The sequence below is a fragment of the Agelaius tricolor genome, unplaced genomic scaffold, assembly GCF_023055355.1.
Source record: "Agelaius tricolor isolate 1412-34295 unplaced genomic scaffold, bAgeTri1.0.p SCAF_35, whole genome shotgun sequence".
Classification (NCBI taxonomy): Eukaryota; Metazoa; Chordata; class Aves; order Passeriformes; family Icteridae; genus Agelaius; species Agelaius tricolor.
The window spans coordinates 5,582,610-5,603,738 of record NW_027269295.1 but is presented as its reverse complement, the minus strand read 5'-3'; the positions used below and the strand labels follow the sequence as shown (position 1 = coordinate 5,603,738).

Here is a 21,129-nt window from a genome sequence, read left to right as displayed (position 1 = left end):
AGTTACATTAAGGTTGTTGAGTAATGAACTAACACTATTGCCACCTCTCCAAATGCTCATCCTTTCCACATGAGCAGGAATTTGCCCACACACAGAAGTGCTGAGGTTACCTGGACTCCTACTCTTCCAAAGCAGGTTGAAAAAAAGACCTTACATTATCCACAGCTGCACCTGCTGAAGGGTTTAACCCCTCAGACACCCCATCTCCCACTTACAGTTCAGTGTCTACAATGACATCTGGCTTCTCCAGTGTTTGTCGTCTCCTCTGGATGGCATCCAGAATCTTTTTCCTGGGGCCCAAAGGGATATTGATGCTCTTCAGGTCATGGTCTGAACACAGCATGAGAGCCTCCAAGTCAATCTTTTCCTTCTTCAGGATGGAGATGAATTCAAACATATGCAGGGAAGCCAGAAAAGTTTCCAAGGGGCTGGTGTCTGGTTCATCGTCATCATCTAAGCCCAGCTCCACCTCATCCCAGGGCAGCTCCTCGGCGTTCCTCTCCTGCAGGCTGTTGGCACTGCCAATGCTGTCGTTGAGACTTGGCGAGCGCTGCAGGCGGCTCCGCAGTCTGACGCCCATCCCGTCGGCGCCATCCTCCCCCAGCGCGGCCCCGTCCTCGCGGCCGATCCCGAAGAGCCCGCTGCTCACGTAGTTGCGCCGGAACACCATGGTGCCCAGCCCGGGGCGGTTGAACAAGGAGTCATGTCCGGAGTCAGTGCTGACCTCGGAGTGGGCCGAGTCCATGTGCAAACCTGGGTCGCTTATGGCACGGGAGACGGTGTCTTCATCCGTGAGGAACATGTCGCGGATATTGCGGCGCGTCCACTCCTTCGGGCTGGCGTACGTGCCCTGCTTCACAAACATGACATCATTGCCCAGCTGCAGACCAGACAGAGACCGCACGCTTTTCCTGCCATCCTCGTAGATCTTGAATGTCCCGTCCACCTGCTTCTTCTTCTCTAATTTCTTTTGTATTTTCGTCTTTCCCTTGGCTGTGCCATGGATGGTGGCTTGTGAATATGGCAGGGAAGTTACCATAGACATGTGCTGGAACTTCTTGCTTAAGGTGCTGCTGGAATAGCTGGAAAAGCTCATGGTATCCGAATTATCTGACATCTCCTTTCTGTACCGTTTCTCCATCCTTTCGTGGTGCTTCTTCTGCAGCTTCACACAGTCCTTAATCCTCCTCTCTGCATCCCGAAAGGCCTTGTCCTTCAGTTTGCTCACCAGCTTGGGGTTGAGGTTGCTCTGCTTGGCAGCAATCGAGTCCAGGTACCGCACACACTCCATGTGCCCCTTCATGGCTGCCATGTCCAGTGGGGTGTGATAGTCATTGTCCAGGCACCAGATGTTGGCCCCAAAGGAGATGAGGAAGGAGAGGCAGTTCAGGTGGCCGTTGGCTGCTGCCAGGTGGAGGGGGGTGTTCCCCCAGATGTCACATTTGTCTGGATCACCCCTAGGCAGCAAGAAAATCAACTGTTTAGCATGCAGGGATTGATGACAGACTTCACTGAGACATTCCCAGCTGTGCAGGGACAAATCAGCACCATGAAATGTTGCCTCCTTGCTTGAAATATCAAGTTATTCACCTAAGGTTCCTGCAACTTAATTTTAAAGGGATTTTCTGGAGGGGTGTACTACTGACATGGAATCACATGCCCCACATGCAAGGCTGTGGCAATGTGACTTGGATTTAGGTCTCAAGAAAAATGTGTTCCCACATCAAACCAACTTCTGGAGAAAGGCAAGTCAGGTTCTGGATAGCCCAGAACTGAGATAAAGGGTCTAATTCCATCTCTGACCTTAAGCTTGTTGTAAAATTTCAAATCTCAAATATGCCATTAAATTCTAGTCAGAGTCTGCCTTCAGAACTTGGCTTCATTCAGACTCTGTGGCGGCATATGCCAAAATGCCTCTTTGTCTGCCATGTCCTGGGTAGAACACCTTGGGATCCCATCCATCCTCAGCAATGGTTCTGAAACCCCCCAGCTGCCATACCTTCCCACCCAGCTGTTCCTGGGCACCTGAGGAAATCTGTGGCACAAAGAGGAACGTTGGCAGGAGAGGATAAGAGTGATTTTGCTGTCATTGGCTTTTGCATTGGGGCTTTGAGGGAGATTTTGCTGTACCATGCTTGGTCTCGATAGCACAGCTGGAAGCACGCTGGTATTAGCACATCCAGAGAATCCAGTTTCAGAGAAAGTGCAGATTAGGTTTCTGCACTCCTCAGGAGCTGGACACTGCCAGTGGCATCTCCATTCACACTGTGCCAGCCCCTGCCCCAGCAAGCTGCTGGCAGGACACAACTACTTGCCTGCATCTCCTGCCTCCTGTGCCAGGACAAACACAAACCTGGGATTCAAGGGAAGTCTGTCCTCCCGACATTCCTCTGTATTTGTGCTCAGGTGAAACGAGAGAGAGTTCACACCCCTGCTGGCACCAGCCCTCTCCCGAGCTGTGTGCTAATGATATGCAGCCAGCAGCAGTATCTGTCAACAGAGCACTCTCCCTCCGTGCACATGGATATGGCAAAGCCTTTTATTAAGGCTGGGCAGCTCCACCACCCTCAGGAGCAACTCCTCGTGGGCAGCAGGGCTCTGGCAGAGCTCTGGCTCAGCACAGCTCCTGCCTGTTCCCACACCACCCTTTCAGTGAGCTCCAGAGGAATCCAGCACTGTTCCTCCTCCACACAAACCTCAGCTCCAGTCCATGGTGACACCAGGAGTGCAGAAGGCAAATCATAGAGTTGAAAGTGACCCCATCAAGGATCATCAGGTCCAACTCCTTAAATGCACACTTGAGACCTTCAGCAAAGGTTACTTAACTCCTCGCTGCTTTAGGGTCTGTGTTGACAAGAACTGGGAGCAGCAGAGCCCAGAACCCTCTCCCAAATCCCATGAGCTCTGAGCTATGGCTTGTCTGACTTCAAAGAGTCTAAAAACTTCCCTGGAGAAGGAGCAGGAGACCACAGGAGCAGAGGGACTTCTTTATCCTGCTGCTTTGCACCTTCATCACTTTATGCAAATACCCAAACCCCAGAAACAGCCTCATCCAGCACATTCATCCCCACAAAGGGACCCCACTGCCTGCTTGGAACACTGTCCAAGGGGCAGCAGAGACAGCAGAGAGGAACTGCCCAGTCAGTGTAATGCCAAGTTTGCAATCCTTAGGCTTTAGAAAAGCAATAAAGCCTGTCCAGAGGTTAAGCTGGAGATTATTTGCACCCAGAGCATGAACTTCCTAACTTCACTCCCTGAAAGCTGCTATGAGGTGCACTCAGCTTTCTCTGTGAGAGCATGAACAGCAAACTCCATCATAAACATGTTTTCACTAAATTTACAGAAACATAGTAAGTACAACCTTGAGCTCATTGGCAAATTCAGCAAGTTAATCAATAGGTTTGAAACTCTGTAAGACCAAAAAACCCACAAACCCTTCAGGACTTTTGAGCCAGAGCCTTTGACATCTCTTATAGAAGGAGAAAAAGGTTTCAAAGATGGGTGATGAAGAGGGGGAAGGCAGGAGATCACAGGGTTGAGAAGCCATGAAGCCAAGAAAAGGAGAGAAGGGATCTGATAGTACTCTGGCAATGCCGAGTTTCCAGGAGCAGTAATTCCCCAGCCCTTGCTTCTACCCTCGTAGTGACATGTCCAGGCTGGGAAATGCATGGGGAGGATAAATATTTGATGAATTGCAAGAGAGGAGTAAATTATTGATGGAGCTGGATTTAAAGAGCCAGTGAACCTGTTCCACATGGAGCTGCTGGTACTGGTGGAGAGACTCCAGTGCATGAAGGGCTGTTGGTTTGTTTTGAAAGGGCACTTGTGTGCCTGGCATGTGTGGGCAGGTGAGCCAGGGCACCCCAAGGGTCCCAGTGAGTATGTGGACTCATGATGTGGACAGTGACTGAGCAGTGGACTCACTGGAAACAGTCTTGCCCCCTAAACTAAGTGTGTGGATGCTCAATCCATCAAGTACCTTTTGGAGCCTATTCTCAGGTCTGTCTGGTTCAGGGTGCACAGGGCAAATCAGGGAGCTCTTGGTGGTTTCATATGTGAAAGTCTACTTTCCTCAGAGAGTGAGGGGAAAGAACATCAAAACCAGCTTTTCCTGGTCATTTCCACTGTCTAGAAAGAAGAGTATGAGAGCAAAATTAGATATCCCAGGCCCTCTGCCCTGTAAATGTCTGCCTCAGGCACTAAAAATGCACCAGAAGGAAAGAAGAACGGTGACTTGCAAAGTAGAGACGTTTGATTCAACTCAGATAATAAACATGAGGCCCTCCCTCTGGCAGGTGTCTGTCTGAGCAAAACTTCACCTCCAGGGTGCTGCACATGAGGAGATGCTGACTGCAGGTTCCACTAAGTGGGAACATATTTTAATAACAGGTGTAAAGTGCAGCACTTCTCAGCTTCAAAGCATTTTTGAGCACTTAGTCAACTCCTGTAATAATCATTATTAAAACACTGTTAATTGGGCCCCTTATGTGGACATGTGCATCTCTTGAGTCACTGTGTTTGCACCATGACATGCATGCTCACTCCCTTCCTGCTGGTTTTTGCCCTCTGCTTCTCCCATAGGATTCCAATTAGCTGGGGAATTCAGTGGCACTTACATATGCTCTTCCCTGGCCACATGTGTGAAGTTCCTCTGATAGCAAAGGGCTGGCTCACCCTTGGCTCATGGGTGTGTGTGAGGTATCGGGCCCTCAGATGAGGAACCAACTGGGTGCAGAGTGTCTCTGCTCCCATAAAATGGTTTTGGATAAAGGAAGAATGAAAAAAATAATTTATGGCTTGAGAAACAATCCCTCACTACCTTCAGCATAGTCAGTCAGGGCAATGACCCAAGCAAAGCCTAGAAAAGAGCAGAAAAGATGAGGTTTTGGGCTCAGAGCAGAGCTTTAGGTCCTGTACACCAAGTTTTCCCCAGGTTGTGGTAGCCTGAGAATTCAATTGTCCTTCAGGCTCAAATCCCCAAAAATCCAGCAGAGATGCTGTAGATGAGTGTCATGTCAGGGCTCTCTGCCTCTTGTCCCAGCAGAAAGCCAGGCTGGCAGTTCCTGTCCAGGTGGCTGCTCATGCTGGGGCAGTGCCCAGGGCCATGTCTCCTGGTTCAGCACCTCAACGTGCCCAGGGCTCACCCTCACTGCCAGCAGCCAGCTCAGGTGCCGGAAGCCACGAAGCTGCAACAGAGCCCCACCCTGCTCCTTTGCCTTCCCGGCAGGTTGTCACCCTGGGAAGGTCCCCACCAACACAGCCAGGCTGCCCCGGCTCCCACGTGGCCTCCAGCCCTGTGGGTGCAGAGGGTGCACATCACCCTCCCATCACCCTCACATCATCCTCACATCACCTTCATGTGCCTTTGCTGCAACCTCCCCTGCAGCCCTGCCCGGCTGGGCTGATGTGATGCCCTCGAGCAGCCTGGCTGATGTCAGGAGCCACCGTCAGCCCCAAACCATGGCTGAGCCACCCGTCCCCTCTGCCACTGACATCCAAAGTATCTGTGCCCCCTGTTTTTGTAAGAAGGGAAAATGAGGACCAGCTCTGGTGAGCGAGGACCTGCAGACACATCCTCACTTCTCCTGCTGTCCACTGCAAGCAAGTCCTGGCTGATCCCAGCCAAGGCCCCCAGACCTGCCTGTAACTGGAGCTGGACTGGTGCCTGCCACTGCCACAGCAGTGCCTAATGAAACACACTGAAGAATTACTGTGTCTGAAAAGCTGCAATGCTAAATGCCAGCTTGCCTGCCTCTGCCCAGCCATCATGTTAATTGAGTTTGTTTTCCTCACTGGAGCCCAGCCAGGAGGAAGAAAAAGGCTTTTTGTGTGGCAAACAAGAAGGATGAGCCACTGCTGATCCCTCCATCCCAAACCCTCTCTCTGTCTGTTGCAAAGGGTGCACAGAGGCACAGACACATCACCAGCTGGTAGGGGCAGCACAGTAAGCCTATTTCATTACCCCTTCCATGTCGGTTGGGGCAACAAGCTTCCCTCAAGGATCTACCAAAGGATTTCTTTCCCCCTCCTTGTTCCAGCCTCACACCACAATCTGCTGAACACACGTGGATGAGGCTCCTTCACTGATGATAGAGCCTACATGTGTCCATCAGCCTGACACAACCATTAGAGCCATGATTTTGGCTCCCAGGAACCCCCTCCCACAGCCCTGCTTTCTCAGGGTTCCTCTGGCCACCCTCAAAGGGCATTTCATAGCACTCAATGTCCCATCTTGTTTGGGCACTGGTGCCACTGCCCAGCACTGGCAAGGAGATTTTGATGTTTCTTGCTGTCCCAGGACTCCCCATCATCCTGTGTGCTTTGACATCCCTGTGCAACCCAGATGGAGGCTCACCAGCCTCCTCAGGCCCTGCAAGGAGCCAGCCCAGCCCCAAAGCCTCCACGCCCCGAGACACTGCTCCATCCCATAGTTCCACACTCCCACCTCGTAGTGCAGGGCTCTCCGAACCAAAGGAGGAATATTTTGGCAGCAGAGGCCAGAGAGAAATTCTCTGACATTTTGGGATGCTCTGGGGTCCTCCCTCTTGCCTCAGAGTGGTTATAGTGCAGGTGTAATAGTAACATATATAACACAGCATTAAGTATCCTCTCTGAACAAAGCTTAAATACTGTGGCACATCATCCTGGGCACTGGCAGAAAATTACAGGGTCTGCCCTCAGGCTCTCCTGGGTCTTGCACAATTCCACCTCTCTGGCACCCTTGTCCCCAGGCTGGGGCTTTCCTGCCTTTGGCAGACCCAAAGCCAGCTCCAAGGAGCAGGGGTGTGCCTGCCTCCATGCCAAGCTCTTTACTGGTCACTCTGTGGCCCTGGGCAAGGATCTGACACATGGAGATGAATGCACAAATGCAAACACATCCTGCAGTCCCACAGCCACACACCTTGCTCCACCATCCATCATGTAAAGGGCACTGGGCTTTTGCCAGGCTATTTTCCTTGTCAGGAACAAACGTATATTAGGTTGTTAATTAAACAGCAGCCAAGCTGCACTCGAACACGATTTGAGCCCACAAGGACCTTTTAATCCAATGTGAGTTTACAAAAGCAGCCCTTGGGCTTTGTGGAGAGGCAGAAACTGCTGGCTTAGATGGGGGTTGGCAGGGCAGGCAGTGGTGCTGCAGGGTGCCCTGTGATGGAGATGAGCAATATGAGGAGGTACAGTGATATAAAGAGATTATAAAGTCAGTCCAAAAGGCTTTGCCTTTCTGGAGGGGCATTCATCCATCACTTGGGCCTTCCAGGTTGACTTTTTGGCCATCAAAGAGTAATTGGAACAATTTTTAACTTCATGCTCTCATCCCTTGAGCATTCCTCCCATATCTCGCTGGCCCTGGCTAGCAATTCCTGTCCTGACAGGAGCTCTGGACAGGTTTTTGCTGAGCAGAGTCTTTCCTGGAGTACACAGGGAGTCACAGAACCCCACCCAGGGAAGCATCCCAGGGCTCTCAGCCCAGGACCCTCTCAGGATGCTCCACTTGGAGCACTGTCTTGCTCACTCCCTTCCACACTCAGAAATAATCTTTTCCTGAACACACTCCTACTCCATCAGGATTTCTCAAAGCCACTCTGTACACAGCCTTCAGTTCAGGATCCGAAAGGAAATTATTTATAATGAAAGGACAAGAATGGATGGAGGAGTTCTGCCTGTGAGCACAGCTGGCTGAATGTTTTGCACAAGCAAACCAGAATATCAGGAAATGGCAAAAGCCCAGGAACGGGTGCAGTGGAGATGTGGCTGGTCAGGTACAAGAGCTCTAACACAGCCCAGGGTGGACAACAAATCCCTGCATGGGAACTGACAGGCCCACCAAGCCCAACATGGAGAAGTAAAGCCCTTCCAAGGAGGTGTGACGTCCATCCAGGCTGCTGACCTCAGTACCATCCCATAATATTAGAAATACAAAAATCAAAATCAGCACCACCAATCTCTCAAGACAAGGCAGAAACCACTCCAGCTTGGATGGCTTTAAAAGAGGTGCTCAGAAGAGCTACTGGAGCAGAAGGAAGCACTGGGCCATGTCTTTGGGGGGTTAATAAGAACTGGAGTGTCACAGACTGCCCCAGAGGGAGCTAGGAATGGCAGGTCTTGCTTTAGCACAAACCTTGTGTGGTTCCCCCAACACCAAGGTGTAAATCCCATCCAGTCTGACAAGTCCCCTTAATACCACTCCCACCTCTCCACCATATCCACATTTAGGAAGCCAAAAACTCTTAAGATTTGGCAGCCCAGGGTGAGGTACAGAGACACAGACCAGTATGGAGCAGGCCCTGTGGGGGAGACTGGGCTTAAAGAAATCTGCTCTTGGAAAACCTGTATTTCCTGGGCTCCAAGTGTACAACAAGCTGCCCAGGGGTCACATACTGAGACCTTGCTTTGGGTAAAACAGACAAGTGCCAGCCACTGCCAGCTGGCACTGCATACATCCCTCTGCGAGCATTCTTGGGACAGAGGGAGCAGTTATTTTCTCTACCTCCTCACTTAAAAGGGCTTTTTTCAGCAACACAATGTGTTTATCCTTACAGGACCTGTAAAAGATTACAAAGCACTTGGAAAGGTGAACTCACCCCTACCCAGGTTGCTGCAAGCAGGCTGGGGGCAGGAGCACTTAAAGGGTCAGAGGAGCTGGGAAAACACAGAGCAGTTATGAGGAGTGTTGGATTAGATTCAAAGCACCACAAACAAAGAAAAGTAACAGCAGGGAGGACAGGAGTAGGGGTCTTATAGAAAGAAGCCATAATTTTGTGAGGCACACTGACCTGTGAGCAGAGAAGGGGGAAGAGGGGGGTCCCAGCTACTCTGCTCCTTAGAGCAGCCCCGTGCCCTGGCCAGCACTCACCCTCTGCTGACAATAAGGCGCAGGGCGTCCAGGTTGCCGTGGTAGGCGGCCCATAGGGTCGGGGTCATGCCATCCTCATCGGGCGAGTTCAGGTCCTTCTTGGTGGCTTCCTTCAGGAGGTCCAGGTAGCCGTCCCGGGCGGCTCGGTGGTACTGGTCATTCATGGTGCCAAGGCGTCCCCGGGCCAGCACATGGGTGCCCAGGGGGCCCGGAGCATGGGCACGGACGTGGGGCAGGAGCAGCTGCCGGGAGGGCCCCACTGGCCTCGCACAGCTCCGCGTATCGGGACACCTGAGAAGTCCTGGCCGGGGAGGCAGGAGCGGTTCCAAGCCCAGCCAGGCAGGCTCCACAGCGCTTCCCCTGGGTCCTAAGCATCCTCCGGCCCCGGCGGCTCCTTGGAACACGCACCAGCTCCACGGCACATTAAAAGCTCCAATTAAGCAGCATCGCTCTGTTGGGCTCAGCACGGGGTCACACAGCAGCAATTCACCAGGTTTACGTGTCCCCAGAGCAGAGCAGGCTGTCAGACAGGCTGCTGGGTTTATCCTGCCCAATATGCCCCTATTCCATAGCTACCCCATCTCAAGCAAGGGGCAGCAGTAGCCAGAGGAGGAAGAGTGGGTCAGAGGAGCACAAACCCCCACGGCCTCCACTCACAGCACTGTGAGAGCAGGGACCTGGATGGATAATCCTGCTCTGTGTGGAGTTGGCTGAGAGCAGTTTGGTGACTGATTTCAAAGTAATACCAGGGGTGTTCACAGCTCAGTTTTTTCTCACTTAAAACAGAAAAACAAAAACAAAACAAAACAAAACAAAAAACCCAAACAAACAACAACAACAACGAAAAAACAAAAAACAACAAAACAAAACAAAACCCAAACGTTTATTTATTTATTTATATCTCTCCCTAGTGTCACTAGGACGACAACAGCAGACCCAGTCACCATCCCTATCCCCCATCTATACCCCCCTGCCTATACCCACAGAATTCTGCTTCCCAAGGAACTGCATAACAAACTGTGCAACAGGAATCTGATAAATCAAGGAAACTCGTAAGGGCTGGAAACATTCCCTTTCTCATCTCTTTTCCCTCTCTGGAGACTTGAAAAACCCTGTGTGTAACTCGGTACTTCACTGCGATGTGCAGTGGGTGCAGTGTCTGGCCTCTGGTGTCTTTTATGCTGACACAGAATTCCCGGCTGCGCGAACCCTCGGGGAATTGCCCAGCCCCAGGAAACGTCTCCGGCGCAGCGTTCCCGGTTCCCGGGCACCCTCTGCTGTCGGAAAGATGGAGTCAAGCCTGGGTGTTGACCGAAGCACGAAGCTGTCCCAATGCATTACACCCAAGGGTGAATCGGTGGATTGTATCCCCTGGGACATGCTGATGTGGAGGAGGAATTTCCTGCTACTCTATTGTTCATTTTACCTGTAATATTCTGACCCTGGGAATGGAGATCTCCAGGGTAGGACTCTGTGTGTGTCACCATGGCCCTAGGACAGGCACAGGGTTTGGAGAGGGTGGACAGAGCCATCAGATGGGTGAGAAATGGGAGGAGAGTGGAAAATTGGGAAAGACTGTAAGACAGCATCAGGGGAGCTTGGAGGCAATGAGCAAAGAGGAAGTAAATGAGAAAGGCAGCTTATTTTTGTAAGGAAAAAAATGCCCCAAGACAGGAGGGTGGCCCTAAAGCAGTGCCAGGTGCACCCACGCAAGCTGCAGTGATTAATCCCTGGGTGGCTGACATGGCATCTGCGTCCCCGGCTGCCCGGGGACACCTGGAAGTGCATCAGAGCCAGAGTCTGCTCCCTGCGGGGTTTGCTCACCTCAACAGGTTCATTTGCACCAGCTCAGCCTCCCTGGGCAATGGGATGTAGTAGCCACTGAGGCTTTTGATGCTGGGATCCTTGCGGGTAAAAAGCAGCACAGTAACGCCTGCAATTCATTACTGACGTTATTTAATGATTCTTGTATTGTTACTAATTAAATTTGTTGCACCCTATGGTGGCTGCCAGGAGGACTGGGAGCATTGCCCGAGGCAGTGAACACTCTTTCCTCTATTGCTGGCTGGGAAGGACAAAAGAAGCACGGTAAACCAGCACGTTTACCCCGAGGGGCCTCTGAACCTTTGGCCTCTGCAAAACATCATGATCAGCTCGGATTTACTTCTGGGAGGCCTGGGCTTCCCCTGGGAAAGGCTGCAGACTGAGAAGAGATCAACCACTCACCCCAAAAGGAATCCCCGTGGCTCAGCAGAGGCCAGGCAGGGTAGACCTGGTGCAGCTGGTGGCGGCACGGCAGAGACACAGGGGCTGTCCCTGGGCTGGGTGGTGCATCCTGAGCTCTCCTTCCCCATCACACACAATTCAGTTTGCTGTCCTGCAGTGGGGCAAGAAGGACACAAGCAGGCAGGAATGGGACTGCGAAAACACAGAGCAAATGGCCCCAGCTCTGTGCTTGCCCTGAAGGGGGAAAGCAGCAGAGACATCTCCAAATGAGGCATCTCAAGGACTAAAACTTGTCCCCATCCACCCAGAACTGCCACGGGACTTCTATAGCTCCCCCACAAAACATAGCTGGGTGAAAGGGACCTTGAGCAGAAACTGTTCCCTTACCAGACAAACGTTTGAATTATACCTGCCCTGTGGTTTGTGACATGGTTACTCCTTAGAAGGAGAGGAGTTAAGGTCCAGAGAAAGGTGATCCTACCCTGAAAAATCAAAGGCACTGCGTCAGCAAAGGAGACCACAAATTCCTGTCCCCAAATCCTGCCCTTCTCTAGTGCTAAACCTTCCTCGTTGATGACAGCATGGGTGAGAAAGGATTAAGTTACTGTGGCACTGAACAGGTACAAATGCAAATTTCTTCCTTTTCCTCAAGAACCTTCGAGGCATGGAGTGGACTGATTTGAATAGCACAGGGTGGGGCACAGTGTTTATTCTGCTCCAGTAAGCGGAAAGCCAAGCACAAAATCATCACCAAAGACAAGTTCATCACCTAAACCATCTCCTCTCAAGGGAAGAGACCTCATGCATGTAGGGAGATGGATTTGGTGGGGTGGCCTTGCTCTGTGGTGGCCATGACCCTGTGACCGAGCAGTCCATGCCATGCTTAGCGGTGTTGTCAACTCATGCTCTTGCTAGGTAAATAACCCTTATCTCCTCATCTCTTTCCAGCTTCCCCAAAATCAGCTATTGCACAAAATGGATCACATGAGTTTCTCTGAGAAGCCCACAAAGCCCTGCTGTCAGCTCCAGATATGGTATAAATCACAGAGACGTCTCAACAGGTATAAATTCTTCAACTGACCAAGCTGCAGCAACAGGGAAACTTCTCAGCCTGGCAGGAGCAGAGATTTGGATCCCAGGCAGCAAAACAGGTTGGTGGAATGGCTTTGTTTGAATGGTTAATTCACTTTATTTCAGGCTTTTCACTGAGAATGAATAAAATGCCAAACTTGGCATAGGCAAGGGGCTTTAGAGGGCGTGACAACTCAAGTAGTTCACACTCTTCCTGCAGGAACTGCTACAAATTACGATGTGATAGTCCAAAGATTCTCAGGGGTTTCTTACCTTTTGGTGGCCTGTTCTTCAGCAAGGAAGTATAACAATTTCTCAGAATATTTAGTGTTTGACATTTAGAATTTTATCCACACTGGCTGTTTGCCCCAGGATATTTTATCCTGTGAGTGCTTTTTGGTGCTTTTCCAATTCTCGCATCAATAAACACGTAAATGTGGTGTGACCAATTAAACGCACGTCATTAAACTGACCTGGGATTTTCCTGAGCAAGAGCATCTTAAGTAAAAAAAGTCGTCAGGGAACCAGGAAAGGGAAAGTTTGAAAATGAGCTCACTCTTCTTCTTGCAGTCCCTGTCTCTGCAATATCCTGTGCTCCTCATCACGTGTCCTGGGCTGTTCCAAATGCACCTCTCACTCACGGGCCTCTCTCCTTAACAGCTCTGACCCTCAGGCAGAGCCTTGGCTGAACCATGACCGAGGAGCCTGGGCGAAAGGACAGCGAGCTCGGACACCCCCCCTGCAGCATGGGCTGCGGGCACAAGGACGACAAAGCCGGCCTGGCTTCAAGCCAGATAGCATCTTTCAGCCACCAGCCCCCCTCCACTCCTGCCTCCAAGGAAGTGTGGAAGAAGGGTGGCCGCATGTTCTCCATCCTGCTGGCTGTGCACTTGGCCCTGCTGGCCTGCACGCTTGTGAGCAGCGGGGCTTTCGAGAAGATCGCCGTGCACGACTACGACGTCTTCTTCCTGCTGACAGTCATGATGCTGATTGTCATCATCTGGATCATCTTCTACCTCGCTGGCACCTCCCGGTGCCCCGGTGCCATCCTGGGCAAGGACTCCCATGCCGGGCCCATCTGGCTGAGAGGTAGGTGCTGGGGCTGGAGGGGAGATACAAATTCCAGTTCCTAAATCCTGCCCTTCTCTAGTGCTAGAGATGGACAGTTAATGGGAGCATCTGTTATTACAAGGGAAGCAGCAAAGATCTGGGCACAGCCTCTTCCTGCTGATGGACTGGGGCATGGCATCATGCCCTGCTTCAGGTCAGCTCCTGGTCCCTGCACTGGATTCACTGCCAGGTCTCCCTGAATCCACAAAGGCTCTTGGCAACTTACACCAGGATCTCTTCTGCTGCTTTTGCAAGAGCTGTTAGCCCCAGCATACCAGGCTGATTCTGATTGAAAATCACTTCCAGCCAAAATTATTGTATGATTTTTTGCTGCCAAGATAATTTGGGTGCTGGGAGAGGAAAAACATCAGTAGAAGTAAAGCCTCTTCATGACAACATTTCCTCTTCTTCCTCTCATCCTTCTGCATTAGCCCATGTGTGCACACATCTGTCCAACCACGGATATTTTTGTTCTCCAACAGGAGGCTTGATCCTATTTGCCATTTTCAGCCTTGTCATGGATGTGTTCAAAATAGGATATTACTCGAGCTTCTACAGCTGCCTGTCTGCAATCAAAATCATCTACCCCATTGTGCAGGCAATATTTGTGGTGGTCCAGGTGAGATGGTTGTGCTCTGTCTTGGGGAGTGGTAGAGACACACAGGCACCAGTGGAAGGAGCTCTGATCTCTTGGATTTAGTTCAACTGCTCCCACAGCAAATGCAAGGGCTTAACTCAGCCCCCACCCAGCCCACATCTTCTCCCTCCAACCACAACAGCTTCCATCTATGGCAACTCAACTCACTCTAAGGCAGTGATTTAAACTTGTTGGCATTTTTGTCACAAACTCTGAAAAGCCCCCAGCCAGCCAGGCCTCCTTGCCCATGAAGAACAGAGGGGGAGAAGGACAATCAAGGCAGGGGCTACCTTGCAGTTTGAGGGGCCACACAGAGGACCCCCTGCTCTGGGACAATGCCAAGGAGGGAAGAGATCAGAGAGGGACAATATAGACAGAATAAGGATTGGCCATGGGCAGAGCAATGGCAGTGGGAGCAAAGAACATCCAGCAGAGGGCCAGCATCATGAACTAGGCTGAGCCCAGATGGACCCAAGCAAAAGAGGCTCCAGCTTGCTCTCTGCTCTGCAGGGAGATCCCTCCTTCAGAGGGGTCCTTTGCTTTCTTGTTTTGCTGGGAATAACAACTCCTTTTCTTTTCCCTGCAGACATATTTTCTGTGGGTCTCTGCCAAAGACTGCATCCACGTGCACCTGAATGTTACCAGGTGAGCACTGCTGCTACTTGAATCCCACTGGCCCAGCAGACCTGGGCATTCTGTACTCTCTCACACAGCTAAGATGTAACCAGGGGATAATCCCTTAATGCTGCCCAAAATGAAACCTGCTCAATCTCCAGCTAAACTTAGATCCCAGCTCAAGCAGCTGTGGTTAATGACCTGTAGATCTATCAGGGTTGGGATTCAATTAGAGAATACAAGCATTACTCAAAGCAGATAGTATTAAATAAATAATTATCATTAAATAATGATTCATAGTTGACTTTTTATTCCCTGGGGAAGATAACTATGCAGTGGGCAAGCCTCAGGCTATAATGAGATCTTGTCCACTTTTGCAAGACTGGATCTGCTGGAGACCAGTTCAGATCTTTTAATTTATTCACTATTGAGAAGCTCTTTCAAAAGCAACATTAGGAATCAAGCCTTGCTAATTCTCATGAGCACAGACAAAAAAAACAGGAAGAGAGTAAGGGCAGTAAAGAAAGGATCAAGATTTCTAGCCTGGGCCATTGGAGTCCTCGCACCACTTCAGGCAGATGCCACAGTCCCAAATCATGGATGGGAGAAACATGGGCTAGAGCCACTGCTTTAATGTCACAAACCTTCTCCTCCTCCTGCAGATGTGGCTTGATGCTGACGCTGACTACAAACCTGGCTGTGTGGATGTCAGCAGTGACAGATGAGTCTGTCCACAAGGCACATTCAAAGCTGAAGAAAAACATGACAGAGGAAATCTTCAGGTGGCTCCTGAAAGGTAATCTGCCTCTTTGCGAAGCCATCTGGTCCAGGGAGAGATCCCACCAGGTAGAAATTGTTCCCCAGCAAGTCAGATTTTATCCCTTTTCAGAATGTCTGTTTAGAGCTGGAGGTACCTTTGTCAGGGCTGGTTTGTTAAAACCCAAGTATGGATGTTCATTTCCAAACCTCTGTCAGAGAGGAGTCAGAGAGGAGTCAGAGAGGAGGAAGACCCTGTACAAATGGGATGGGATTGAAGAAGGGAAGGAAAAAGGAAGATTTAACCTAACAGTTAACATTTTAAGAAATAACCTGGGCACAAGAAAGCTGATGGTGAAGTGTCCTTGTTTTTAAAGTGGTCACATATTCTTTTGTTCTTTGTTTTGATTTTCACTGACCCCAAACATCCAGAAGGAGTGTTGTTCCTTATTTTAATACCATGGCACCTGTCTGGTTTTGTCTTGTTTCAGTGGGAATGAGAAGCAGCTCAGTTGAAGAATGCAACTGCAACAGCCAAATCTGCCAGATCTTCAAAAATGGCTACTTTTGGCTGTACCCCTTTAACATTGAGTACAGTCTCTTTGCCTCTGCCATGGTCTATGTCATGTGGAAGAACGTTGGACGCTTCATAGACGACCACTCCCACCACATTCAGCGCCTGAAGTTCAAGCTCTTCCGAAGGACCTTCTTTGTAGGCATCATGTTGGGCCTCATCATCCTTGTGAGTGGTTTGGGAGTCCTCATCCTGTACGAGGTGCAGGTAAATTCCAGCACTGAATCCAGCAAGAAGAGCCAAGCACTCACCATGTACTACATCTTCAACATTGTTTGTCTGAGCCTGATGTCTCTTGTCTGCATCGGTGGCTCCATCATCTACCGGTTTGACAAGAGGGACATGGACCGGCACAAGAACCCCACCAGGACCCTGGACGTGGCCCTGCTAATGGGGGCAGCCTTGGGGCAATATGCCATTTCCTACTACTCCATTGTGGCCATCGTGGCCAGCACGCCAAGGGACACTATCAGTGCACTCAACCTCACCTATGCCCTCCTAATGATCGCCCAGCACACCTTCCAGAACGTCTTCATCATCGAGGGCCTCCACCGGCAGCCCCCCAAGGAGGACTGCAAGCACGAATCTCACCAGAAGGACCTCTACGGGCTCACCTTTGTGAACATCAATGCCGTGTCCCTGCGGGTGCCCGACACTGGCAGCACCTTGGCCGCCGGCGCGGCATCCAGCATGGAAGCCATGCACGCTTCTGACCTCGTCAGGTCCCTCACTGCCCCCAAGAAGATGAACTGGAGGAGGAAGTTCTTGAGGGAGATCTCCATGTTCCTGCTGCTGAGCAATATCATAGTGAGTACATGCAGGGAGAAGAGTTTGTGGGGAAGAAGAGGGCTAGAAGCACAAGGGAGAAGGGTCTGTGAAGGAAAAGGTGTGGCCAATGGAAAAGCAGTCTTTTCTGTGCCTCTGCTGTACAGAAAGTACATTAGTTATATTTATAAATGCAGAATTCTGATTCCCTTGTCCCCTAAAAAAACAAAGTGACTGCCCTGAAATTAAGACATTTCAGGTTACATCAACAGACCCATAACTTAGCACCAGAGTATCAGACACAGGAGGTGGATGCAAGAGAATAATCGGTTTCAGTATTTTTATTGTGGATGTGTGGGATAGATTACGTTAATAAATTACATTAAACCATTCCCTTCACCCCCTCAAAGAAGGATGTAAAGTGACAAATATCTGGGGTGAAGTCTGGGTTTTCTTGAGACATGGCAGCACATCTCTTCTCGAAACCCATGGCCTAGGAGGTTGCTCCTTTCCTGGGAAGCTGTGACTGCAGGCCCCTGATGTAGCACACACCTTTCTCACACAGTGCTGTCTCCCATTTCCTCCCACAGCTCTGGATCATGCCAGCATTCGGTGCCCGGCCCCAGTTTGACAATGACACAGAACTGAACTTCTATGGTGATTCCATGTGGCCGGCCATTGTGGACATTTGCCTGCCCTTTGGCATCTTCTACCGAATGCATGCCGTGGCCAGCTTGCTGGAGGTCTACATCATGTCCTAAAGAGCTCCCTTGCAAGGAAGATGAGATCCTCCTCAAGCAATCCACCTTCTTCCTACCCCAGGGCGCTGGGAGCTGCCCAGATGTCCCCAGGGGTCTCCAACACTGCCTGAATCATGTCCCCTTGCAGTGTTGGGGCATTTATGAACTGTCAGTGAAGATGATCCAAACATAGTCCAGATTTTATTTTTGCTACTTGTGTGTGGATGTGCCTGTGTGTGTCTGAAGTTCTTAAAGCTTAAAAGAGAACAGATGAAAGAAAGGAAGTTATCTAGGGTGGGATCATGGTGATTACCCTTGGTTCACACAGAGACTCACCTTCCTTGTAAAGCCTGTTCACTCCATGCCACTGATGGACTCTCCAGAGTGTTCTCAGCACCCTTGGGCAGTCAGAGCCTCCCTGCACACAGAGGGCTGGAGAGTGCAAGGGGCTGACAAAGGCCTGGAAGGACAGAAAGGGAAACCACTTCACCTCCTCATATGGCCAGTCGGAAATCACTCCCCTGCAGAGATGTGAAAAACAAACTGGTGACCACCAAAGGCTTTGGGAAACATTTTAATCTTTCCTCTCTGTATTGCCCATGTGTATGGGCCCTCTCAACACTTCCCTGTTCCAGCCCATGCCTTCCTCTCCGGGAAGCTTCACTGCAGCCTCCTCTTCCCAAGGAGGGAGAGCTGTGCCTGTGGTCCTGGGCTAGCCCTGATATGGGATTGCTCTAGCACACTTTTTTCTCAGCTTTCCTGAATCAGGGCTCAAGAATCATAAAGATGATGTGGGCAATACAGTCTGGGGGATAATAAAGAGATTTTTCTTTTTTCTTTTCTTTTTTCTTTTTTTTCTTTTTTTAAATACATAATGATTTTTTTAAAAAAATATATGAACATTTTTGTATGCAAAGTTATTTATTTATTTTCACTGTAACTGAACTCCTGAAAGGGCCCTATGACACAGAAATCAATGCAATGCTGTGGCCAGTTTGATCTCCAGCACCCTGAAGGGATGCTGGTGCTGCATCCTCAAGCCTGTGTGTGCTTTGAGGCTTAGAGTACAGCCCTGCACCCAGACCCTGTGGCCCTGACTCAGGTTTCTGGGTGCCTGCAGCTCTCCACGAACCACTGAATGATTGAGGGGGCTTTCAGAGAAATAGGCGTCTCTGCTGTACCCAGCATCCAAGCAGAGCCTCAGAAAGCCCCGTCTGCCAGGACAGGAAGGTGCATGTCAAACTGGCACAGCTGAGCTCTGTTTGCATCCTGAGAAATCAGGGTTTAACCATTCTAATAAAGGCTTTATTGTTCCATCAGGGTTTATCGTTCCCATAAAAAACACTGCAGAGGTGGAAGAAACCATCAAGCCTTTTCCTATGGATGTTTGCACATCCACCAAGGAAAAAATAATAAATGGAAGTCACGGGACTTGAAATGGAGTGATGCAATTTTCCACCCTACAGACCAGGCTGACGTGTTTCCAGCCACCTTCCCCTCCAAGTCCAGATCACCAAACCAGCAAGGACCAGTGCCTCTGGCTGGTCTGACACCAGTGTTCCTGTGTGCCAGCAGCCTTTCTCTGAACTGGGTAGAACATGGGGGAAAGCCCAACTTCCCCTGCCCTCAGAGGGCTGCACTGATCCAGCATCTCCACTTGGGTCGATCCTTTCCCTCACCAGCCTGGGAGTCTTCCCAAGCCCAACTGACCCTCCAAAGGCCTGGTTCTATTTTTACTGTTGATCTGGTAAAGATAAAATCTTCCTCTAGAAACCTTACCTTTCCTAAAACAAAAGCCTCATTATTCTGTGGCTCCTGCAGTTGAAATTAAGTCAGAGAAGAGACGCAAACAGTGCAGACGTCAGTCCTACTTACAGCTCCACACATTGTTTGAGCCCAAGCTGCTGAGCACACACAGGGGCAGAAAACACTTTTAATCACCCAATCTATTCCCAGGGGGCACACCAGGTTTCCTCCTACATGCTCTTGCTGGTTCCTGCTCCCAGGTTCCCAGGAATGGGTGCCCTGGGTCAAGCAGGGAAAACTTGGAACTGCTCTTTTCTTCTGGACAGCTGTTGTAGGGGCACTTCTGGGGCCAAATAGATTCAGGACGGATGTGAGGAGAATCCCCCAACAATTCAAGCAGCTCTGATACACGCAATAATCCCAAATCAACTTCTCCAGGGTGCGTCAGCTGGAACCCCACAACATTCAACCACAGTCCTCTTGGGATAAATCAAAACACTCTGGGGATGGTAGAGGCTCCACAAGGATCCCTGGCTAATCTGAGGTATCTCCAGGCTGCAAGCACAGGGATGACAGGGGCTTCCAACCAAGGGCTGAATTCTTCTTCTGCCCTCCAGCCACAAACATCTATCTTGGGAAAAGCAGTAGAATGGGAAAGAGCTTGTGAACCCCAGCTATATACACAAAAAAAGGAGTATATAAATATAGGGGGGTATATATATAGCCAGAGGGAAAGCGAGCACAAATGCATAGAAGAAAAAAAAGAAGCCTAAAAATCTAAACCCTAAGAAAACTCTGCTGTAAACTCTCTTGTGTGCTCAAGGATACTAGAAGGTATCAGCTCATAGTCAGTTACTGTGCAAAGGGGTGTGCTCCAAGGCTGATGGAGAATCATCCAAAGGTTCTGGGCGATTCCTTGGCACATTCAGTCTCCCAGGTGTGTCACCCAAACTGAGGCGCAGCCCTGGAGCAGGCACTGCCACATCCTAAGTGCACAAATCCATGCCTTTCCTTGAAGTTCCTCTCTGGCAGGTGACACAGCTGACTGCTGGCTGCTCCATCACTGCCCCTTTCCCCTCAGAGCTGGGACACAGCTCCTCACAGCCCACCTAAAAAACAGGATGCATCTTCTTGATGGAGGGTTTGGTGGAAGGGGAGGACACCACGAACACAGTACCCAAGTTATGGAAGGGATCACGCTTGGCCCTTTGTACGCACATCCCCATGTCAGATCCCTGGAGAAAAGCACTGCTGGTAGCTCCATCTTCCTGCCTGGAAGGAGGGAAACTGAGGCACAGGAGCTGGCTGAGCAGAGAGCCTGTCAGAGCAGAGAATGAGGCTGGGCCCCAAGGCCACCAGCAGCATCTTGCTAACTGCTCCTGCCAGAGCATCCTTACGGAGCAGGGATTCCATTCCCGTTAAGGGATGGGGAGCCAGGACAGAGATGGGCCTCAGGGTGACTGTTTCAATGGCAGTCACTGCAAATGAAGAGCTACAGGAAAGCAATGGGCTGCCCTGGGTGCACCAGATCCTCCCAGGGGCTTCCAGATTCACCCACTTTGGTATAAAATCCACTTTGGTCTCCCAGCTCCAGATTTGAGCACCTGCTGTGTTGCAGAGGTTTGGTGGAACCCCCAAACCCCACAAATAAAAATCACTCCCCAGGGGTTGGCAGGGTTAAGAGCTCAGCACTGTTTGAGCTCAGGTGCTCCAGTTCCAAGACCTGAGACAGCATGTGAGAGTCAAAAAGGTCTCAATTCAGACCCTGGCCTGAGGGACATGCTGCCAGAGCCAGCAAGAGTGAGCAGCAATAGAGGGAAGAGAGGAAGAGCAGGAGATCAGAAATCATTGCTCAGAAAAGAGCAGGGAAGGCCATAGCCAGGGTCAAGCCTGAGGCATCATCCCACCCCACCTGGGTTTTGCATCTTCTCCTCTGCTTCTTAATCATCTGTTATTTGAGGGTGAGATTTGTTTTGTTAGGAAAAAAAAAAACAAAGCAAAACACCATTTATCTGAGTGGTTTGCTCTGAGG

General features: G+C 50.4%; 2 protein-coding genes across 2 annotated transcripts; one reads left to right on the top strand and one right to left on the bottom strand.

Moving 5' to 3' along the window:
- Positions 1-211: 211 nt before the first annotated feature.
- On the bottom strand, positions 212-9,181 carry USH1G (USH1 protein network component sans). The gene is made up of 2 exons (XM_071452672.1): positions 8,858-9,181; positions 212-1,457 (listed from the first exon to the last, which is right to left on the bottom strand). The coding sequence occupies exons 1-2, from the start codon at positions 9,019-9,021 to the stop codon at positions 212-214; spliced, it is 1,410 nt and encodes a 469-aa protein (XP_071308773.1). The 5' UTR covers positions 9,022-9,181.
- Positions 9,182-12,107: 2,926 nt separating this feature from the next.
- Positions 12,108-17,372, top strand: OTOP2 (otopetrin 2). Its single transcript, XM_071452784.1, has 7 exons — positions 12,108-12,234; positions 12,815-13,243; positions 13,747-13,883; positions 14,488-14,546; positions 15,179-15,312; positions 15,764-16,653; positions 17,202-17,372. The coding sequence occupies exons 2-7, from the start codon at positions 12,847-12,849 to the stop codon at positions 17,370-17,372; spliced, it is 1,788 nt and encodes a 595-aa protein (XP_071308885.1). The 5' UTR covers positions 12,108-12,234; positions 12,815-12,846.
- The last annotated feature ends 3,757 nt before the right edge of the window (positions 17,373-21,129 follow it).